The sequence below is a fragment of the Hemicordylus capensis genome, chromosome 1, assembly GCF_027244095.1.
Source record: "Hemicordylus capensis ecotype Gifberg chromosome 1, rHemCap1.1.pri, whole genome shotgun sequence".
Taxonomy (NCBI): domain Eukaryota; kingdom Metazoa; phylum Chordata; class Lepidosauria; order Squamata; family Cordylidae; genus Hemicordylus; species Hemicordylus capensis.
The window spans coordinates 117,704,525-117,726,541 of NC_069657.1; the positions used below are offsets into that span (position 1 = coordinate 117,704,525).

The window sequence follows — 22,017 nt, forward strand, 5'->3', positions numbered from 1 at the left end:
AGGTCATTGTGACCCTACTGCACACATGCAATCTTTGTGCCAAACACCTTCTCAGTCTGTAGAAATTCAGTATCCATGCAACTACATACCATTTCATGTGACATTAAGGACAACTTAGCAGAAATATTTTTAAAGACAGTTAAGTTCAATAGGCATAGGATAATCTTTTTTAAAAACCCTAACACTAGCATTTTAAGCTAGCATCATTTTATCCACTCTCTTTTTTACTATTGTCAAATTTACATTTCACATTTCTTCATTTACCATTGTCAAAAACCTGATGCAGTGTAGTGGCTAAGAATGAGCTATGAATCAGGATTTCCTGGTTCAAATCTTGCCTCTGCTATATAACTTATCAGTTGGCCATAGGCAAGTTGCTCTCTCAGCCTCAGCTGAAATACAGCACTGAAAGAATTGTTGCTGAAAGGATTAAATCAATATAATAGAGGTGAAGTGTTTTGCACTCTAAAGCACTATACAATTATGAAGTAATTCTTATGAAGTAATTCCATCTAATTCTTTGCTACCTTTACATCCCACTCTTTGTCCATGGAGCATAATCCCTTCCCCTCTGACTATTTCCTGCTCTAAATCACACATCCACAACACCCAAGCTGATTTTTCACTTTTGAGCGAGAAGATATTATGTGACTGAATGTGAAAACAGGAAAGGATTGTGAAGCCCTTACCCTATCAATCAATGTGACTAAGCAGATATTTGAACTATGTGATTGAGAAGGTCCAGATCTTCCAAGTTGAAGTCCAATATTCTGTTCATTCATGGTTCACTAGAACTTGTCATTTAGGCTTGTATTCCTTCTAGACTCTACAGAACTCACATCTAAATGTGAAAACAATCCATTCACAGCATACTCCAAAAACAGATGTACCTATATACATCTGCACATGTACCTATTAGGCCTGCACAAAGATACAGTTTTGAAGCATTGAAGCTGAAGCATAGGTCCTAGGCCTATGTAGAAAGAAGCCAAATCATCTGCTTATTGCTAATGTGTGCTTTGAAATGAATAAGTTAGTAGGATCTTTGATCTCCAAAGCAATTAGTGCTCCTTTTGGTTGTTGTATTTATATTGCATTATTGTTTTATTTGATATATTGGTTTGCTACTTTGGGATTGTTTTTACAGAAAAAGATAGGATATACAATTTTAAAATAAATATGCCTAAGTGATAAACATATAAAACATTTATGATTTAATGAATTTTTAGTCAGATTTAGACATTACTGGCTAATTAGCTATAGAGTGTTGTTGTTGTTGTTGTTGTTGTTGTTTTAAAAAACAAACCAGTCAGTTTGAACTAAATTATTCCCATAGAAAATCTTTTGAAATAACTGTGGACCTGATTTAACTAGTGCTGTGCACGAACTGGTCCAGAGGCCATGTTAGACGGTCCGGCAGGGGGAGGGTGTCCGACGGTCCGGCAGGGGGAGGGTGTCTAGCTTTAAGGGCAAGGGGTATTACTTACCCCTCCCGCCGCTCTTCCCCATCCGGCACTGCACTTAAAAGCAAAGTTTTGGGGGTGGCAGCGTTCCTCCCTGCTGCCCCTGGCCCCCTTGTTGCCCAGCAAAAGTGGAAGTTGCTGGCACGCATGTGCCCATTGCGGTGCGCGCGCGGCCATCACCACCGCGCGCACCTCACACATCACACATTGCGTGCACATGCAACGTGTGACATGTGCGGCATGCGCATGCACGGCGGCAACAGCTGCACGCGCACTGCAACGGGCGCATGCATGCCAGCAACCCCCGCTTTTACCGGGCAACGAGGGGGCCAGGGGCGGCAGGGAGGAACGCTGCCACCCCTAAAACTTTGCTTTTAAGTGCAGTGCCGGATGGGGAAGAGCGGCGGGAGGGGTAAGTAATACCCCCCGCCCTTAAAGCTAGACCCCCCTCAGTGCCGGACCGCGCCTCCATGGTTCCGTGCACATCCCTAGATTTAACTCAAAAATGTGTTTTTTAAAAACTCATCATATTTTATATGTATTACATACAACATATATCATAAAACATATAACCAAAACATACTCAGCTTTTGAAACTATGTTTCATAAGAACTATTTGCCATGAATGTGAAACTAGCAACATTTGAAAATTTCATTATTCTGTTCAATTCATTGGTATGACAGATGGTTTTAGTAAGCAACATTGATAAAAATAAAATAGGGTTATCTTTTCTTAATCCATTTCACACTTACCTTTCTCACATTGTAAAAATCCCGATGAGGATTGCTCTTCAATTCTTTAAGCTCTGACATTTCATTTAACATCTCATGTAATCCAAACTTAGATTCTAGAAAGTTAAGACGTCGATGGCAATATGTTTTGCTATGGAAAAAAACAAATAATTATTATCCTACAGCTCATAATATATATACACAAATGATGGGTTTTTTTAATCAGTTAATGAGATTATCCACTAGGAATAAAAAATGTATATAAATGAGGACCTCATTATTCGCAGGGTTCCATTCTCCGCAATTACTATGTATAAGGAAACTGTGGATACTGAGTAATTCTGTCTATGGGATCATGGGGGTAGGTTCCCGGAGGTTTAAAAAATATACCTAAACAGCTTAAATTGCCCTAAAATCACAGGTGAAAGTGCCCTACTGTGATCAGTCTGTCCCCAGCTGTCCAGCAATGCCTGCAAAATGCTGCGATTTGCTTTTATTTTTATTTTTTTTTTGGCGAAAAAGCACTGGGTTCCCCCCCCCCTTTTTTTAAACAGAAAAAAGCCAGAAAATGGCTCCCTTACACAAAATGGTGGATGGAAATTACCTCAGAGGTCATTTCCACTCACCCCCGACCTGCAGCTATGCAAACATTAACCCTTTTTTTGGGTGTCCCCACCCCACCCCCATGTATTCCTAGGTCAAGTGCCAATTACCCAACTACGGATACATGAAACCATGAATGTTGGGTCCACGATTAACGAGGCTCTCCTGTACTGCATTTTTGTTCAGGTGCATTTGTTAGAAAACATTGGGGCTATAGTTCACCAAGAACTGTTGCTGCTCAAAATTCCATCTACTACTAAGTATCTCGTTCCATCTACTATTGTCGCAATGCCACATTTTGGAGACTCAAGGTGTTATGCACCTTAAATCCTAGAACTTCAGCTAGCACAACTGGCTTGAATATTTGCTTCAGTAGCTGCAATGTAGCTTACAATGGTTTCCTTAAACTTTTTTTTTTAAACCCACATACGTTGGACCATCTGCAATGAGAGCCAGCACATGACTGAGGTCAAGAGTGTAGGTCTGTAGATCAACATAAGGAAGATTCTGTGGCTCATCAAGTTGCATCATTTCTTTGTTGTCAAAAACTAAGAAAATGCCAGCCTTCATCTTTACAACATAATCCAAGTTCCCTGGAGCATCATCAAGACTGTAAGGATCCTGCAGTTCTTTTGGAGGTGGATGGAAATCTGAAAAATGTCAGAAATGAAGATGTACGGCAGGATTCAAAATACAGTAATCACTGTGAAGACAGTTTTCCAGTTACAAAATTCTAACTAAAACATTAATTGGCTATGAAGCAATTATTAGTCTTCTTGAAATAAGTGCTAAGTATGAGACGCTGATCTTAGTATTATTTGAAACACCTTAATTTTATTTCATGTTCACATGCAACATGACATGGCAGCTTCCATCAGACCAAAGTCATTGGGGGTGGAACTCGGCACACATTGATTTCAAAGAGGCTTAAGTATTCTTAATCAGGTACTAGATTAAATCCATTGGCCACAATCTAGAGAAAGAGCTACAAGTAACTTCATTTACCCCAAAGGATTTTTGCCCTTGTGATCTCAAAGAACAGCCCTACACACAACTCAGAAGTGTCTCAGAAGTGGTTTTTATCTAGACTAAACATCTGCTGGACTAAGAAAAAAGTGTCAAAAGGATTGCTCTTATCCACTACTGCCACCTTTTCTCCCACCATGCTAGTCTGTTTTTAACAGCAGCCCAGCACAAATACATTCAGCAGATGAAGCTTTTCAGGCATAGTGATTCAATGACAAGGAAAACTTCACCTGCTTTATTTCCACATGTTAAGCTACTATACAATATGAATAAAATGAATATGTATATACCGCTTTTCCATTCCCAAAGCAGTTTAAACACACACACACACACACACACACATATAATGGCTCCCTGTCCCCAAAGGGCTCACAATCTAAAAAGAAACATGACAGACACCAGCAACGGCCATGCTGGGGTTGGACAGAGCCAGTTGCTCTCCCCCTGCTTAATAAAGAGAATCACCACTTATGAAAAGTGCCTCTTTGCTCAGTTAGAAGGGGAGTCTTCTACTAAAGACCAGAAAAACTTGGAAGGCTAATTAGGACTAGCTAGCATGTACATTTCTGCATTAGCTAAAAATTCAACGATAAAGTATACTACACTAATTAAACATATATGTATATGCAACTAAGTAATGGAATACCACTTAAACATTTTTTTATTAACTCAAGTACATATGAGGGAAGCCTTGAGCTTCACACCACAAGACTAAATGGTGTATGGGTCATGCTGAAATTAACAAGCTTAAAATATGTATCCTTTTAAAAAATAAGCCTTAAAGGTTGCATGCTCATGTTGACCTTACTAGGTCCCAAATCTATTTCCATATATTAAATTGAAATGGAATTTGCAAAAGCTGCATCAAATAAACATATCAACATAATCAGCTCTTTCTTATGACTCAGGGAATAATAATGACTGAAACTGAAAGTGCAAAATCTCAACTGTGACATTTGCTGCACCAAGTTCAGGATGTGGTGTACGGAAAGCTACATCATAAATATGCAGGGGGTGGGATGTAAAAAACTCTACACATACACAGGGGCCTCATACCACCACAAACATTTAGAATTGGGGTGTAACTCAAGACATTTGATTTACTTATAAAAGCCTTGTTAATGCTCTACGTGGGGCTGCCTTTGTACGGAGTCCGGAAACTACAATTGGTACAGAATGTGGCAGCCAGCTTGGTCTCTGGGACAACTCGAAGGGACCACATAACACCGGTGTTAAAAAAGCTCAGCTGCACTGGCCGCCAACATGTTTCCAGATGAAACAGAAAGTGCTGGTTATTACCTATAAAGCCCTTAACGGCTTGGGTCCAGGCTATTTAAGAGAGCGCCTCCTTTGTCATGAACCCTGCCACCTATTATGATCTTCTGGAGAGGTCCTGTTACAAGCAGAGTAACCAGCCTGTTTGTTGGTGACCCAGGACCGGGCTTTCTCTGTGGCTGCCCCAAGGCTTTGGAATATGCTTCCTGCTGAAATAAGAGCATCACCTTCTCTGCTTGTTTTCAGGAAGAACCCAAGGCCCATCTAGTCCAGCATCCTGTTTCACACAGTGGCCCACCAGATGCCGCTGGGAATCCAACAGGTAGGAGTTGAGGGCATGCCTCTCTCCTGCTGTTACTCCCCTGCAACTGGTACTCAGAGGCATCCTGCCTCTGAGGCTGGAAGTGGCCTATAGCCCTCCAACTTGTAACCATTTATAAACCTCTCCTCCATGAAGTTATCCAAAGCCCTCTTAAAGCCATCCAAACTAGTAGTCAACACCACATCTTATGGCAGAGAATTCCACAAGTTGATTATGCATTGTGTGAAAAAGTACTTCCGATTGTTGGACCTACATTTCTTGGCAACCAATTTCATGGGATGACTCCTGGGTCTAGTGTTATGTGTGAGAGAGAAATTTCTCTCTGTCCACTTTCGCTACACCATGCATGATTTTATAGACCTCTATCATGTCTCCCTGCAGTCGTCTTTTTTCTAAACTAAATAGCCCCAGATGTTGTAGCCTTGCCTCATAAGAAAGGTGCTCTAGACCACTGTTCATCTTGGTTGCCCTCTTCTACACCTTTTCCGGTTCTAAAATATTATTATTATTATTATTATTATTATTATTATTATTATTAATGTGTTATTATTTATTAGATTTATATACCACCCTTCCAAAATGGCTCAGAGAGGTTCACAGCATGTAATATCCTTTTTTAGATATGACAACCAGAATTGTTTGCAGTACTCCAGGTGTGGCCGAACCATAGTTTTGTATAAACTATTATTATTATTAGCAGTTTTATTTTCAATCCCCTTCCTAATGATCCCTAGCATAGAATTGGCCTTTTTCACAGCTGCCGCACGTTGAGTCAACACTTTCAATGAACTGTCCATCACGACCTCAAGATCCCTCTCCTGGTCAGTCACCGACAGCTCAGATCCCATCAGCATATACTTGGTTGGGATTTTTCATCTCAGTGTGCATCACTTTATACTTGCCAACACTGAACCACATTTGCCATTTTGTCGTCCACTCATCCAGTTTGGAGAGATCCTTTTGGAGCTCCTCACAATCTGTTTTGGATTTCATTACCTGAAAGAGTTGGGTATCATCTGCAAATCTGGCCACCTCACTGCTTACTCCAACTTCTAGATCATTTATGAATAAATCAAAAAGCAACTCCTCTAATCCCTCTATGCACGTACTGTTGCACAAGCAAGCGGAACTTCCCATCTCTGCCCATGCTCTATAAATGATCTGTAAGAGAAGAAACTCATTGCTGAGGGTCAGTGACATGTTTCCTGTCTTAGAGATTGCTTCCAAAATGAGGGCAGAGTTGGGAAGGTTCACTCGCTTGCACAACAGCACACACAGAGGGACTGGGTAAGCTGCACACAGGCCCCCGCCCGATCCCCACAGTTCCTCCTTATACACACACTTTGTTATTTAGCATGTCAGCCACTGTTCTTCATACTGAGAGACTGACTGGGCCCCAACTACCATAGTTGCTAGAAGAGTTGTCTGTGGGCATCACAGTTTGTGAGAGGCTGTCCAACTGCTATAGCCTTTCAGGGAGTGATTATTATGTTTCTACATTTTACTTTGCTTCAAAATGTTGAAAGTATATGGTTCCAGTTGCTACTGAATAAATATAATATAGTGGTTTGACTGCATTTTCGCAAGCAGCAGCTTCAGCAGCCATATTGCTTGGACCACAGGATTGGACTGTCCTTACACTATTCAGGTATTTATATTAAGTCATTAATTACTCCTTATGGACAAAACTACAACCCATCTATTAGATTAAAACCTACTGCAAGACTGGAATTGTCTGATAATTTTTAAAAAGCACATGAAAACCCACCTCTTCAGCCAAGCTTTTCCAACTTTTTAAAATTTTAAGTTTTAACCTGTTTTTAATTTTTAGATTGCCTTAATTGTTTTAAGATTTTTGTGTATGTTTTAACTTGTTTTATGTTGTTGTTAAATGCCCGGAGATGAAAGTTTGGGGTAGGGTACAAATATGACAAATCAATCAATCAATAAAATATAATCAGAATATTAACAAAGACACATTAACAACATATTAATCATATCTAGATTTTCAAAAGCAAAAGATTTTTTAAAAAACATAACTAGTATACCTGGAAATACTTCATCTTCCATCTTCCATTTTTCATTTTGCATACTGCATAAATATTGTGCTGTTGTCCTTGGAAAACGATGGTAAGCAAGACGACAATACTTCTCTCTAATGAGCAGAGCTTTTATCAAACTCTTGGCAGCCTGTTCATAATCATCAACTGTAACCTAACAGGAAAACTGTACAATTAATGATTGAAGGGTTTTTGTACAGGTGTTTTTGTTTTGTACAGGTGGGAACTCACACAACTTTACTCTCTTATTAAAAAAACAACAAAACTATCATGTCAAGGAAAAGGCCCTTCTCCCTGACATCTTATTACTGGTATGGAGGAATGTTTTGCTATGGATGTCAGCAACCACCTGCAGCCTGAACAGCCCAGATCCAGGTACCATCCCAAAGAGAACTAATCTAGAACTAGGAATTCCAACATATTTTACAAGACTATCAGGCAATCCTCCAAACCATGTGTATACAGGATCTACCCATTCAGTATCATATAAATGGAGACACAAAGATTTTGGCCTGAATTAGGATATGATTCATCCTGGGAGGAAATTCCTGTAGGAATCAAATGAGTCCTTTTAACTCTCCTATCATTTATTGGGTTACATATGAATTTTAGTTGTGTTACTTCTTACTTGAAATAAAGAAAAGGGTTTTTTAAACCCATCTCTTCCTCCCTGTTTTCTGCCAGTCTTCAGTTGTGTACATGTAGTGCTGAGCAACCTGCCACATGCCCAGACATTAACTGGAATAGGAGGCCCATACATATATCCCATAGTGACTGATATGTAAAGGAGGCTCATACATATTGCCCATAGTGACTGATATGTATAGGGAGCCCATACATATTTCCCATTGTGAATGATGTTTGGAGCATCGAGAACAAGCAGGTAAAAGCTTCAAATTCATTGGATAAAGTGGCTCCAGTCCATAAAGGTTTATGCTACAATAAATTGTAAGGTAAAGGTAAAGTGTGCTGTCAAGTCGGTGTCAACTCCTGGCAACCACAGAGCCCTGTGCTTGCCTTTGGTAGAATACAGGAGGGGTTTACCATTGCCATCTCCTGCTAGCATAACACTGATTTCCAAAGGGGTAGCTGTGATGTTACCAGGTTTGCTCGGAAGTGTGGTTACCGCCACACTTTGGAAGGATGGTTACTACCACACCTCAGAGCAAACCTGGTAACATCACAGCTACCACTTTGGATATCAGTGCAAGTGTGACTGTAATGCACTTGGCTGCACCTTTAAGACACTAATAAATTAAACCCACATTTCCAAAAATCCTGATTATAAAATAATGGTTCTGAAGTCCAGGATCCTATATGAAAATGTGGGACGTTTGGCTGAAAATTGTGTTGACATAATTTACTCAAGGAGTAAATATATCTCAATTATTTAGGAAAGAAAGAACAATAGGAACGGACAAAGTAGGTCTCTTGAAAGTTACACAGAAAGCCCTAAAGCCCTACATCCAAATCAAGTGTCTACAGCAGGGATAGGCAACGCGGGGCTCTCCAGATGTTGCTGAACTCCCATCATTCCCAGCTGAAATAAATTGTGGCTGGGGGTGATGGGAGTTGTAGTTCAGTAACACCTGGAGAGCCCCCACATTGCCTACCCCTGGTCTACAGAATGTGTTAATGTTTATCAGCTTACTAGCAACCTTCTAGACGATTCAAAACTAACACCATTATACTGGAGGATCCCTTACACACACATACATGGCTCACTGATTTGGTGAAATGGCCCATGTGTCATTATGGAGTGCTGAGGTAGTATGACATTCAGCTAAGAAGCTGCCAGTTCAAATTTCACCTCAGCTGAGAGCTTATTAGGTGGCCATTATCTCACAACTCCCCATCTGCACTACGGGGATAATTATACTACCCTTCCTTATAGAGTTTTTGTAAGGATCACTGTGTGTGAAGCATTTGGGAGCACTATACAGATACAAATTCAATGTTATTCTTTGCTTTGTTAATTGCCTGTGATGTTCCTAAAATACAGTCAAAAATTACAACCTCTGCTGAAGGTAACAAATATGACTGCCGCTATTCCCCCCCCCCCACTTTCTTTCTTGTGTAAGTTTATTCATTACAGAAAGGCTTTTTGTACACAGAAAGAGATGTCACTTTTTCCAAATATTTTCATTGTAGCTCTATGCCACTTTTGCTACCCAATTTGGTATTAAAAAGTGGGCCTACATCTAATATAACACAAAGCCTAGCAACAATTTTCATCAGTTCTAAAATGGACCCTTTACTGTGTTCATGAGTGGATACTAGCAAACCAGCAAAGTATAACAACCATGGGTATGATCCATCCCCTCCTGTTCATTCAGCTATAAGTGCTGGAAGACATCCTCATAGGGCTCCAAGGAACCCTTTAAACTCCCCCACCAGCTTTGGCCAGGCACGTGTTGTGTCAAGCGCACTGCAATGTAAACCTAGAATTGGAAGTCTGTGTACATCTCCCACCAAGCCAACTCACTCCATGTGCAAAGGCTACTCATGCTCCAAGCACAGGCAGCCTGCCTATGCACATGGTTGTACACCACTGGGCATCACTATGGGAGATATGTATGAGCCACCTATTCCAGTTAATGCCTGGACATGTGGCAGGTTGCTCAGCACTACACGTACATAACTGGAAACAGGGAGGAAGAGAGGGTTTTTTTAAAAAAAACCTTTTCTTTATTTCAAGTAACAAGTAAACAATTAAAATTCTTATGTAACCCAATAAATGATAGGAGAGTTAAAAGGACTCAAGTGATTCCTACAGGGATTTCCTCCCAAGATATCCTAATTGAGGCCAAAATCTTTGTTTCTCCATTTATCAGACAGTGAATGGAGCAGATCCTGTATACACATAAGCATCACAAAACAATATTATATTTCATATACAACAGTTAACTCTTTCCCTTATAATGAAGAAAGGAAGGGACTGATTCCTTACCCCTGCACAATAATCTCCACTAATAGTAACTCTTTGAAATTCTGGAACATCATACGTCCCTTGAATAGGCTGAAAAGCTCCTGGAAGAACTGGAGTAGGAGGAGATAGAACTGGAGTGGCCGATGGAGGTTTTGATTCCTGCGATGGAATTTGTAATGACAAGGACTGGGATCGAATCATCTTGAAACTTTTCTTCCTAGATATCATAGTATACAACATTTAAGTGATTAAGACACTTACCTAAGGCAATAAAAGAATCGATTCTAGAAATCCTTCTGAAGAATGACACATTATTTTATTTATTTTGATACATTTTTCCTAGTTCAGTAATCAGCTGATCTTACTTGTATCATTTGTAAACTTAGAAATGCCACAAATAAACATTTATGACCTAGAAAATAAGTGCTTAGGACACATTGTCCTTGCTGGTGCAGAACTATATCGTCAACAACATTGTGGTACAGGCACTGTTGGAATGTAATACAAACTTTATTTATTTATTTATTTATTTATTTTGCCCTGCAGACACATCAGCACCAACTAATCTTGGAGTGCCCTTAAATTCATCCAGTATTTATTTATTTCTTCGATTTTTAGACCATCCTTACAAAATAGCTCAGGGCGGTTCACAAACATCAAAGATCCTTTAAAACAATTTAAGAGCACTGGAAGGCCAGGTCGAACAGGTAGGTCTTTAGGGCTCTCCTAAATTCCAATAAAGAATTCAAATTACGGATGTCTGCAGGGAGCACATTCCACAGTCCAGGAGCGGCTACAGAGAAGGGCTGGTGGCTACTGGAACTGGCCCTCCTCAGATGATCTTAGAGTGCAGTGGGGATCAGACCTAAGAAGGCACTCTCTAAGGTAACCTGGACCTAAGCCGTTCAGGGCTTTAAAGGTAATAACCAGCATTTTGTATTTTGCTCGGAAACATATCGGCAGCCAGTGCAGCTATTTCAAAACAGGCATAATATGGTCTCTCCGGTTGCCCCGGAGACCAGCCTTGCTGCCGCATTTTGAACTAACTGAAGTTTCCGAACTACGTACAAAGGCAGCCCCACGTAGAGCGCATTAAAGTAGTCAAGCCGGGAGGTTACCAGCTGGTGCACCACTGTTCTGAGGTCATCCTCCTCTAGGAATGGACGCAGCTGTCGAATCACCCTAAGCTGATAAAAAGCACTCCTGGCCACAGCCTCCACCTGAGATACCAGAGTGAGGCCTGGATCCAGCATTACCCCCAAGCTGCGTACCTGCTCCTTCCGGGAGAGTGTAACCCCATCCAGCACAGGGAGATCTAACTCACTCCTCAGATTCTGAGCCCCTACAATGAGCACCTCCATCTTGCTTGGATTCAGCTTCAATTTGTTATCCCTCATCCAGCCCATTACTGCTGTAGGCAGGTATTTAGGGAATGAACACAATTTCCTGATGAAGCAGATTAAAGAGAGAAGTAGATTTGGGTTTCATCAGCATACTGATAACACCCAGCACCAAATCTCCTGATGACCTCACCCAGTGGTTTCATGTAAATATTGAAAAGCATTGGTGACAGAATGGAGCCCAGAGGGACTCCATATAACAGCTCTCATTGAGAAGAGCAACTGTCACCAAGCTCCACCATCTGGGGTCTGCCCAAGAGATAGGAGCGGAACCACAGCAGAGCAGTGCCTCCTGTCCCCAACTCCGCCAGGCGACCCAGAAGGATACCATGGTCGATGGTATCGAACGCTGCCGAGAGATCCAAGAGAACCAACAAAGTCACACTCCCTCTGTCAATTCCCCAGTATAGGTCATCCATCAGGCCAACCAAGGCTGTCTCAACCCCATAGCCCGCTCTAAAGCCAGTTTGAAATGGGTCTAGATAATCAGTCTAATATTGTCTAATAATTTTGTCATAATATTTGACAAAACAGCACTCCAAGACACTTTGTCTATAATCAAAGCAACTTGAATAAACACTTATTTTAAAGAAATTTTCCCTCATTACAAAAATATCAATATTTTGATCAGTGATCATCAGTGATCACCTGTCAGATTTTTTGGCATAAGAAAAGCAAGCAAACATAGGAAATAATCCATCCTGCTACATGCCTTCCATGTAGATCACAGCTATGCCACTCCTTTCCAGGGCGGAGCACACATGTTCCAGGTAGCCTGTATCAGTGTTCCCTCTAAGGCATGTGCGTGCTCACAAGTTTTTTTATGTCCACTCAGTTAATTTTAGTTCCTGCTCAGGTTGCATCAGGAAGGCCCCATTCTGCATACATGTGTGCCCACACTGCCTTGATATTGCCACCCAGAACAAAACTTATTCCACACACAGATGAAAAAAGTTAGAGAGAACACTGGTCTGCATACACAGCCCTAAGAAGAAGCAGGATGGCAGGTTCCCCCCAGGCAATGGCTGACCAGAATGCCCTGTGTTCTCGGGAGGGAAAAGGGAAAGGATGGTAAAGAACTCTTTTGAGCTCTATGGGGATACCCATGCATACTGCTGTATTTGTAAAAAGATGGATCAGACCAATAATTTTCTCACATTTTCGCCTCTCTTTTTCCCCCTTTTAATTTTTCCTTTCCATGCTGCTGAGACCCAAGTTGACCATTCTTTACATAGGAAGCTGCCATATACTGAGTCAGACTATTGGTCTATCTAGCTCAGTATTGTCTTCACAGACTGGCAGTAGCTTCTCCAAGGTTGCAGGCAGGAATCTCTCTCAGCCCTATCTTGGAAAAGCCAGGGAGGGAGCTTGAAACCTTCTGCTCTTCCCAGAGTGGCTCCATTCCCTGAGGGGTATATCTTACAGTGCTCACACTTCTAGTCTCCTTTTCATATGCAACCAGGGCAGACCCTGCTTAGCTAAAGGGACAAAGTCATGCTTGCTACCACAAGACTAACTCTTAATGATAAAGGGGGGGAAAGATCCACAATGGAGAAACACAGTAAATGAAATCCAGGACTCCCTGTTTCAATTCACATTTGAGAAGCAAAGTTTCAGAAGAATGAATAACTTGCATTTCTGAAATACTTGCTTCTTTTGAGCTTCAAAATGTGCTTTAAAGAAAGGCATTTGCTAGCCAGAATGAAAGATAAAGGTAATTTTAACACTAGTAACAGAATTTCAAAATATGTACAAAATAATACCAATCTCACAGACGAAAAAAGCATTCATTGTTACCAATTCAAATGTTACTATTTGTAGGCAAATGTTACTTTGTCTTTATTTAACTCTCAAGAATGCCAAGCCAGTTGTGATGTGCTCCAGCATGTAACTATAAACCTTATTTTTAAGTTCCTGCGGCACACTCATTGAACAAACCTTTTTGTAGTCTCCAGAGACTTTTGTTCTGCCAGTTCCTTCTGCAGCTCTCTTTCTTTCGCCTCTTGCTGCCCAATGGGGCAATCCTCAGGCACGCTGAATAGTGACAAGGCATCTTTGCTGTCTTCTTCTCGAAGAACTTTGGCATAAACCTTTTCAGCTAGAAGTCTCACCGACTCATCAACCTCTGAAATGTTTAACTTCGGAAATTGTCTGGGCATCTCAGCTAAGGAAAAAAACATGGAATAGAAGCAAAATATTAGATAGTAATCTCAATTTTTACTGTAGTTTTAGTTAACCCTTTAGCAATTAATGTTTATGCAGCTGATGCCACTGTACAGTACTGATTTATATATGTTTATTTTAAACTCTTACCATTTTGTTATGCTTACCCGCACACTATATTAAGCTTTCTTCACATAGCAATACATATTTTCAAGCTGAAATTACTGAAATCAGGGTTTATATATAACCACACACAGACACACCCCAGTTGCTGCACTTGACTCAAAAAGCCTTTTTAGGCATCAGCACCTAAATCTGCAAATGTTTGAAAAAAATGCACTGGAGATTTCTCACATTTTCCTAACAAGAACTCCTTGCACTGCATTGGAAGTCACTTTTGAAAATCCCTTGCGGACTGCTTTTCTTCAAAATCTGAGTTTTCATATGGTGTCCCTCGGGGCTCCGTATTGTCTCCGATGCTGTTTAACATCTACATGAAACCACTGGGAGAGATCATCAGGAGATTTAGTGCAGGGTGCTATCAGTATGCTGATGACACCCAAATCTATTTCTCCTTGTCAGCATCATCAGGAGAGGGCATAACCTCCCTAAATGCCTGCCTGGAGGCAGTGATGGGCTGGATGAGGAGCTACTAAGACTGAATCCAGATAAGATGGAGTTACTCATTGTGTGGGGTCAAAACTCAAGAGACAGTTTTGATCTGCCTGTTCCAGATGGAGTCACACTTCCCCAGAAGGAACAGGTATGCAGTCTAGGGGTGCTTCTGGATACAAGCCTCTCCCTGGTGTCCCAGGCTGAGGCAGTGGCCAGAGGTGCCTTCTTTCAGCTTTGGCTGATATGCCAACTGCGTCTGTTTCTTGAGATGAACGACCTCAGGACAGTGGTACATCTGCTGGTAACCTCCAGACTAGATTACTGCAATGTGCTCTATGTGGGGCTGCCCTTGTATGTAGTCCGGAAACTACAGTTGGTCCAGAATGCAGCAGCCAGGTTGGTCTCTGGGTCATCTCGGAGAGACCATATTACTCCCGTATTGAAGGAGCTACAATGGCTGCCAATATGTTTCTGGGCAAAATACAAGGTGTTGGTTATAACCTATAAAGCCCTAAACAGCTTGGGCCTTGGGTATTTAAGAGAACAGCTTCTTCATCATGAACCCCACTGCCCACTGAGATCATCAGGAGAGGTCTGTCTGCAGTTGCCACTGGCCCGTCTAGTGGCTATTCAGGGACGGGCCTTCTCTGTTGCTGAACCGAGGCTTTGGAATGCGCTCCCTGCTGAACTAAGAGCCTCCACATCTCTGACAGTGTTTTAAAAGTCTTTAAAGATGCATCTATTCACCCAGGCTTTTAACTGATATTGTTTTAATTGTTTTAATGTTGTTTTAGAATATTGTTTTTAAAATTTTAAATTGTTGTGTTTTAAATTTCTTGTTTGTGTTTTTAACTGTTTTATTTTCTGTTTTTATTTAGTTGCCTAGAGATGTGAGTTTTGGGCGGCATAAAATATGTTAAATAAATAAATAATAAAATCTCTAGAGTCTCAAAACGGGCTTGTTAAGCAGCATACTAGGCTGCCCTTAGGAGAGGAAAAGAAAATAGAACTGAATGCACAGTCCTCTGGATTATAGCAGTTACTTGGAAGCAAATGGCAATTTCCACAACTAAATTGGTCTAAATAACCAGAGAATGTGGATTGAATTTATCAGGTTGGATATAATTGGTTGTGAGCCCTTTGGGGACAGGACCATCATATTATTTCTTTTTCCATGTAAAGTGCTTTGGAAACTTTTGTTGAAAAGTGGTATATAAATATTCACAGTAGTAACAATACAATAGTAGTAATAAAGTTAAATGTATAATGAAGGGGCTGAACAGGTGCATATCTATGGAGAGGCAGGCAGGGCACGTGCCACTTGAAGGGGGGCATATTTAAAATTTAATTTAAATTTTTAAAATGGCCACTGAAAACAAAATGGCCACCACACATGCTCAAATGGCCTCTGTGAGGCCCTAGGCCATGCCAGGCCTCACAGAGGCCATTTGAGCATGCGCAGTGGCCATTTTGTTTTCAGCGGCCATTTTTTTTAAAAAATGTATTTTTAAAAATGGCCACCGCACATGCTCAAATGTTCCCTGCGAGGCCCTAGAGGCCAGTGGGGGAGGGGAAACCTTTGCAGACCACCCCCACGGCTATTAGGAAGCCCCCCAAAGGGGCTACAGGTAATTTTTTTAAAAAAATTAATATAAGTCACTGTACACATATTCAGTTTGGCACTATGTACAGAGAATCAGGGCTTGTGAATATTGAGCTGAAGCTTATGAGCTAGGATTGTATTCATTTGCTCTTACTTTGCTTCTTGTGATAAGTGAGTTAAATGTGATGTCTTAATAATATGGCTATTAATGGTGAGTTTGTCTTTGAATCAGTGTGAAATCCTTAGTATTAAGGCCCACTGGGAGTTTCTTGCTCTCTTTCTCTCATTTTAACTGTCTTTCTGAAATACTAGAATATATTCCAAGCAGTGACACAGTTTACCTGCATATCCTTTAATTATTTTCAGAGTATCTGGGAAAAGTCAAATTCTCCATTGATTTTTAAAACTTATGTAATAGTGATGCTACAATGCATGGTAGAGAATTAGACAGGCACTTCTGTTTAGTCTTTCAAGTACACCTCCAGATAGTATTTGGGTATTTCATAAGCCCCAGCATACTGAAACTTGTAGTTTTCCAGCATTTTTTGGTCTGGCTATGTCCACTGCTAAATAGTTTTTGAAATATTAAAAGATTAATGAGCTTGACTTGTATTTTTCAGCTGATATTATGGTAAAGTTATCTGAAAAATGGGTGTCAGATGTTTGGACAGGGGGCACAATTTCAGTGCTTGCCCTAGGCGCTATTTACCCTAGATACGCCTCTGGGGCTGAATGATTGCTTCATCAGGTATCCAGCTCAAAATCTGGCCCATAGCATTGTTCAACTACTTGCTTTAACAACTCTGTCATGGCATTGCAAATGTGGACTAAATTGTGACATGTCTGGATGCATGTTCATTGCACAACAATGTGATTGCAATAACTGTTTGCAAGTCTAACTGAAACCAGTATAACTTAAAAATAATGGGTGCAGCCCAGCATGATTCAGGCTCAGCTAAAACCTATCAAAATAAATGGAGCTCAGTTGCAGTGGTGAATAGTTATTTAAACTGCACCAACTGGAAGTCATAACTACAAAAGGCTATAATCCTATACATACTTAGCTGAGAGTAACTCCCACTGAACTCAACAGAACCTACTTCTCAGTAAATATGCACAGGACTTTGCATTGCAAGTCTCATTGATTTCAGCAGGGTTAATGTTCACTTACCTTTCCCTTGATTGTACTCCCATATGTTTAGGATCAGGTTGTTATACCAATTAATTCACGCTGATATAAACATGCCTGAAAAACTGTTTTCTGATCTAAATAAATTGCATTAGAACCAACCCACCCACTCACCGTGGGAGAGTGAACTTCTGGGCAAGGAACAATACCACATGTTCAAAGAAAGGAAATATTCATCATGACCATTAGGTACACTAAGCTCATGAGAAATGAACACACATTCCCTTGCATTATGAGGCGTGCTTCCAGGGCAAGGACTGTATGTTCGGAACATAAACACTGCATTTAAACAATTATGTCTTCTTCATCCTAATCAAGTCAATGTATAATGTTTCCACACCACAGTACTCTCTATACTACCATATCACATTCAAGTTTTTGTAAGGATTCCCCAAAGAAAGAAGACCAGTTAGTATGCAGAGATAAGGACACTATCAAATACTCTCCCTGCACCACCCTTTTCTCAGCTGCAATCTGTTTAAAGTTTGTAACAAATTTAAGTTTTATTTATTCAAACTGCAATGTTTAAAACACAAAATTAAGCTAATCCCATCTCTTTCCCAATTATTTTTGTTCTTCCTGTCATCCTCCTAACACCATAAGCAGCTGCAGCACTTCAAATGCTTACAAATATGTATCATCCCTGTTCATACCTTTAAAATATCAAACATATCAAACCACTTCATAGTAAGAGTGATAAATATATTTATAAAGGAAAGAGGAAATTTTGAATTGGACCTCTAGAAGGTCGCATCCTGTTTTTCATCTATCCATGGGGAAAGAGGATGAAGATCAGCATTTGTGATCATTCTAAAAATATATATTATTTTCCACAAACAATTGCATTCACAACATATACTGAAAAAGTCATTTGAAACTTCAAAGTCCATTTTTATTACTCATCCAACAGATTTATATTATGTATATAGCAGCCATTCTAGAACAAAGCTACTAAACATAAGAAAAGCCCTGCTGGATCAGGCCCAGGGCACATCAAGTCCAGCATCCTGTTTCACATGCCATCTCTCCTACTGTTACTCCCCTGCAAATGGTATTCAGAGGCATCTTGCCTCTGAGGCTGGAGGCGGCCTATAACCTTCAGACTAGTAGCCATTGATAGACCTGTCCTCCATGAATTTATCTAAACCCCTCTTAAAGCCATCAAGGCTGTTGGCTATCTCCACATCTTGTGGCAGAGAATTCCATAGGTTGATTATGCATAGGTTTAACTTAGGTTAAACCTAAGTTTAACCTAGCATCATTCTGTTACCTATTTATAACAGGTAACCTAGCAGGTAACCTTGTTTAACCTAGCAGCATTCTGTTACCTATTTCAGATTCCTTATGCCAGTTCTCTTCAAATTTGGTCCCCAGATGTTCTTGGACTACAGTTTATCATTCCCAGTCAAGGCCATTGTGGCCGCGGCTGAAGGGAGTTGCAATCCAACAACAATCGGGGACCAAAGGTTGAAACACCCATCTTATGCATTTCATGTACAACATGAAACCATAGTGATCCATTAATATCTGCTGAAAATGAGCTTGAAACAAAGTGAAGACCTGAGCCATGAGTTTTAATTTTCTTTCAGGTTTTTAGAAATATCAACAAGAATTGGCAGCTTTAAAATTCCATTCATTGTAATAGGCATTGGCTTAAATCTCTCCCACTGCAATCTATGCTCCCTTTTGGGCTTAACATTGGCTGGATAATAATCAGTGTAATTTTGGTTTCCGAGAGGAAGGCAATTTTAACATGATTTTTTTTAAAGGGATAACAACTTTTAGACAGTAATATCAGGGTTTTGGGGTAGGTTTTTTTTAAAGAACCAACAGAGTGAATATTCCTATGAGCTGCTGATATATGATCTAGTTATATGGGAAACAATCTTCTTCTTAAAGCTGTTTGGAGACCAATTTAAGTTATCAGCCTAAGAACAATTTCTAACATTCTGGTATAATCTGATGATTGCTAATAAATGATGAACAAGATATTTTAACCTTCATTTTATCCCTGTTTCTTTATTTGGGTTTAATAAGTTTTATTTATCTCTGCAGCAAGGCTTCAAATAAGCTTTTCTGTCTTGCAGTTGTAACTAACATATTGAGCAAGTTCTGAATGTAGTTCTGTGCTCAACCCATGAAATATAAGAAAGTCTCATAACACAACAGCTAGACAATAAGTAATTTCATTATTGTCTGACCTTTTTGCCTACAATCTAAAAAGAAAATTCCCAACTTTGTACATGTTGCCCATGTGTTTTTTCACTAAAGTGACCAGGCCTCCATCAACAGTCCCTAGTCAGGAAAAAAGGAACAAAGAAGCCAATGTTCCCATACTCTACGTGGTTTACATTAAAACACATCTTTATATCTCTATATTAAATTCAGTGAACATGAAAAATATGCAAAGTGTGTTCCATACTGTATTGATGAACCATTCATAAACCACTGAGACAGCTAGTCTTAGTTCTTCACTTGCTCTTTACTCAACTGATAATCTGGAGACAAGACAACCAAACAGAAAAGTGACTGAACAGTTTTTGAAAGGACAGGAGCTGTGGTACAACTTGAATAAGGCAGGAGATACTAAAATAGTATATTGACTGAATTATACAGTGCATTCTCCTGTAGTTTCTGAAAGGCTTTTTTTTTTTAAAAGTACTAGTAGTGGTTGTCCGTAGATTCCGTTTGGGTTTTATTTATGTATTTTTAACAAGGTACGTCACTTGTCCTCAGTTAACCTCTTCGGGGATTGTTCTTTTCTTTCCCTTTCGGGGTGTTGATTCAAAAGGCCAGCTATCGATCTGCAGCCTAGAGAGAAGGACTTGATTGTTTCATGAGCAGCGCAACCCAGAGAAACCGGTCTTCTTCTGCCATGGCAAAGAGAGAGGCGAGTGGAGCTGCCTGCCCTGAGATAAAGGAAGGCTGGGTGGCTGATGCCCAAGGCTGAGAGATGAAGAAACCGGCAACTAGGCTGAGCAGTTCTGCAGGTGCCAGCCAAGGCTGATGCCTCCGACTATGGCTTCCGCAGTCCGCTCCCACTCTCCAAGGTCAGCTCGGCGTCTCTGCCTGCCGAGCCCCCTTCACTTGGAGCGGGGGAAGCGGTGGAGACAGACTTACCTAGCGCCCCGGGGGCAGTCATGGTGGAGCCTGCGGAGGCGGGCTGCTGCTGCTGCTGCTGGACAAGGAGCCTTCCCACGAGCCCCAGAGGCAGCCAGGGAAGGAGGCAGGAGAGGGAGGAGCTGTCGTGGCCAGAAGCTGCCGCATTCCCCCCGCGCTCTGCAGCTCCCGCGGTTAGCACAGCCAGTTAGTCAGCTTGTCAGCGCCAGCCTCACGCAGGCAGGCAGGCACTCCCCACCCCGAGACGCTGCTGCGCCCCCCCCCCCGCCTTATGCTTTCAGGAAATAGGTAGTATAAGCAGTTTGTTACCCGGTAATGGGCAGCGGAGTGGGAGTGCCAAACGCCCCCTCAGACAAACAGCTTGCCCAGCACCATCATTTCCGATTCAGAAATCAACATGTGGGACACAGCTCGCCTAGCCATACATGCACTTTGCCCCTTCTGTGACACCCCGCCCCCATTTTTTTCCTGGTGCCGCCAATGGTAACCCCGTCTCTCGGCTTCTCCTCAGGCAAAGCTGCGGACAGCACGCCAGAAGGCGCAACCGGCCTCTTTTGTGGCGCGTGCGCTTTTCCAAGGCACGCCTGCCTTTCCCAGTGAGGCCGCCCTGGTAGGGTTAACTGGAGCGACGTGTTCACTTCACCCCTCAACTCAGCCCAACTCAGTCTCCCCCCCGCCCCGTTCCGTCTACACCCAGCTGCCGGGCAGCAAATCCATCTTAATCCGGGGTGCCCGCGGGATATGAGACCTCCCCGCCAGGCCAGGCGCTGCCCAGCTTTGTAATGCGCAGTGGGTGGTGGACGGGGCGAGGGACAGTGAGAGCGCGAGAGCTTGCCGCTTTTCTGCCCGGCTACTGCGCCGCGCCTACCTCAGGCAGCAGGTGCCCCTGGTGGGCCACTCTCTCTCCCAGGGAGACCTTGGCTAAAGGGAATAGCTGCTGCTGGCGAGTCTCCTCTATTCGCAGGAAAGGAGGTCGTCTCACTGGCTCCTGTTGCAACCACAGAGTAGCGGCTCCTCCTCGAGTCTTGTGCGCGAACAAGAAACTTCTTCTCCCAAGGAAGAGGAGGGCTCTCAGCTTACACGGCCGGCGGCTGAGTCTCCCTGGTGGAAAGATAGAGGGAGCGCCAGGCCGCGTTGACACGCCTGGCAGGATAACTTCATTTCCCCTCTTGGCAAGAGCTGTTCGGCTGAGCGGTTTCCTTGGGCAATAAGCACATCCTCCCCATGGCCAGGGCCATTACTGAGCTCCTGTCGAGACCTAGCCGCTTCTCGCACTACTGCCGGCTTATTCCATTATGTGTCAGCAGCAGCAGTTACCCAACCCTGGGCCCAGTCTGGGGAAGCTGTATTCCTTTTTCCCCAACCAAGGAATCGATTCCATTGATTTCATTGCGGCATGAACATCACATACACACAGTGATGTAGTCGCAAATTCAGAAGTGCTGGCAATTCAGTGCATTCCTATGGCCATTTGGAAAGAACCTGTGCGTTTCATCGGGCATTCCCTAGCATTCATC

General features: G+C 41.8%; 1 protein-coding gene across 9 annotated transcripts in view; it reads right to left on the reverse strand.

The window, feature by feature from the left end:
* AMPD3 (adenosine monophosphate deaminase 3) overlaps positions 1 to 21,726 on the reverse strand; it is a 74,307-nt gene extending 52,581 nt beyond the window's left edge. For 3 of the 9 annotated variants that reach the window (XM_053252314.1, XM_053252307.1, XM_053252268.1), the window contains exons 1-6: positions 20,501 to 20,724; positions 13,749 to 13,974; positions 10,432 to 10,627; positions 7,470 to 7,635; positions 3,229 to 3,448; positions 2,217 to 2,346 (exon numbers count right to left, since the gene is read on the reverse strand). In XM_053252314.1, coding sequence (XP_053108289.1) covers positions 2,217 to 2,346; positions 3,229 to 3,448; positions 7,470 to 7,635; positions 10,432 to 10,627; positions 13,749 to 13,974; positions 20,501 to 20,522 — 960 coding nt within the window. In that variant the 5' untranslated portion in view covers positions 20,523 to 20,724. Of the gene's footprint in view, positions 1 to 2,216; positions 2,347 to 3,228; positions 3,449 to 7,469; positions 7,636 to 10,431; positions 10,628 to 13,748; positions 13,975 to 14,123; positions 14,142 to 20,500; positions 20,725 to 20,809; positions 21,197 to 21,368 lie in introns of those variants that run through there. The other 6 variants (XM_053252278.1, XM_053252287.1, XM_053252297.1 and 3 more) reach the window with 6 other exon arrangements.
* Between the last annotated feature and the right edge of the window lie 291 nt (positions 21,727 to 22,017).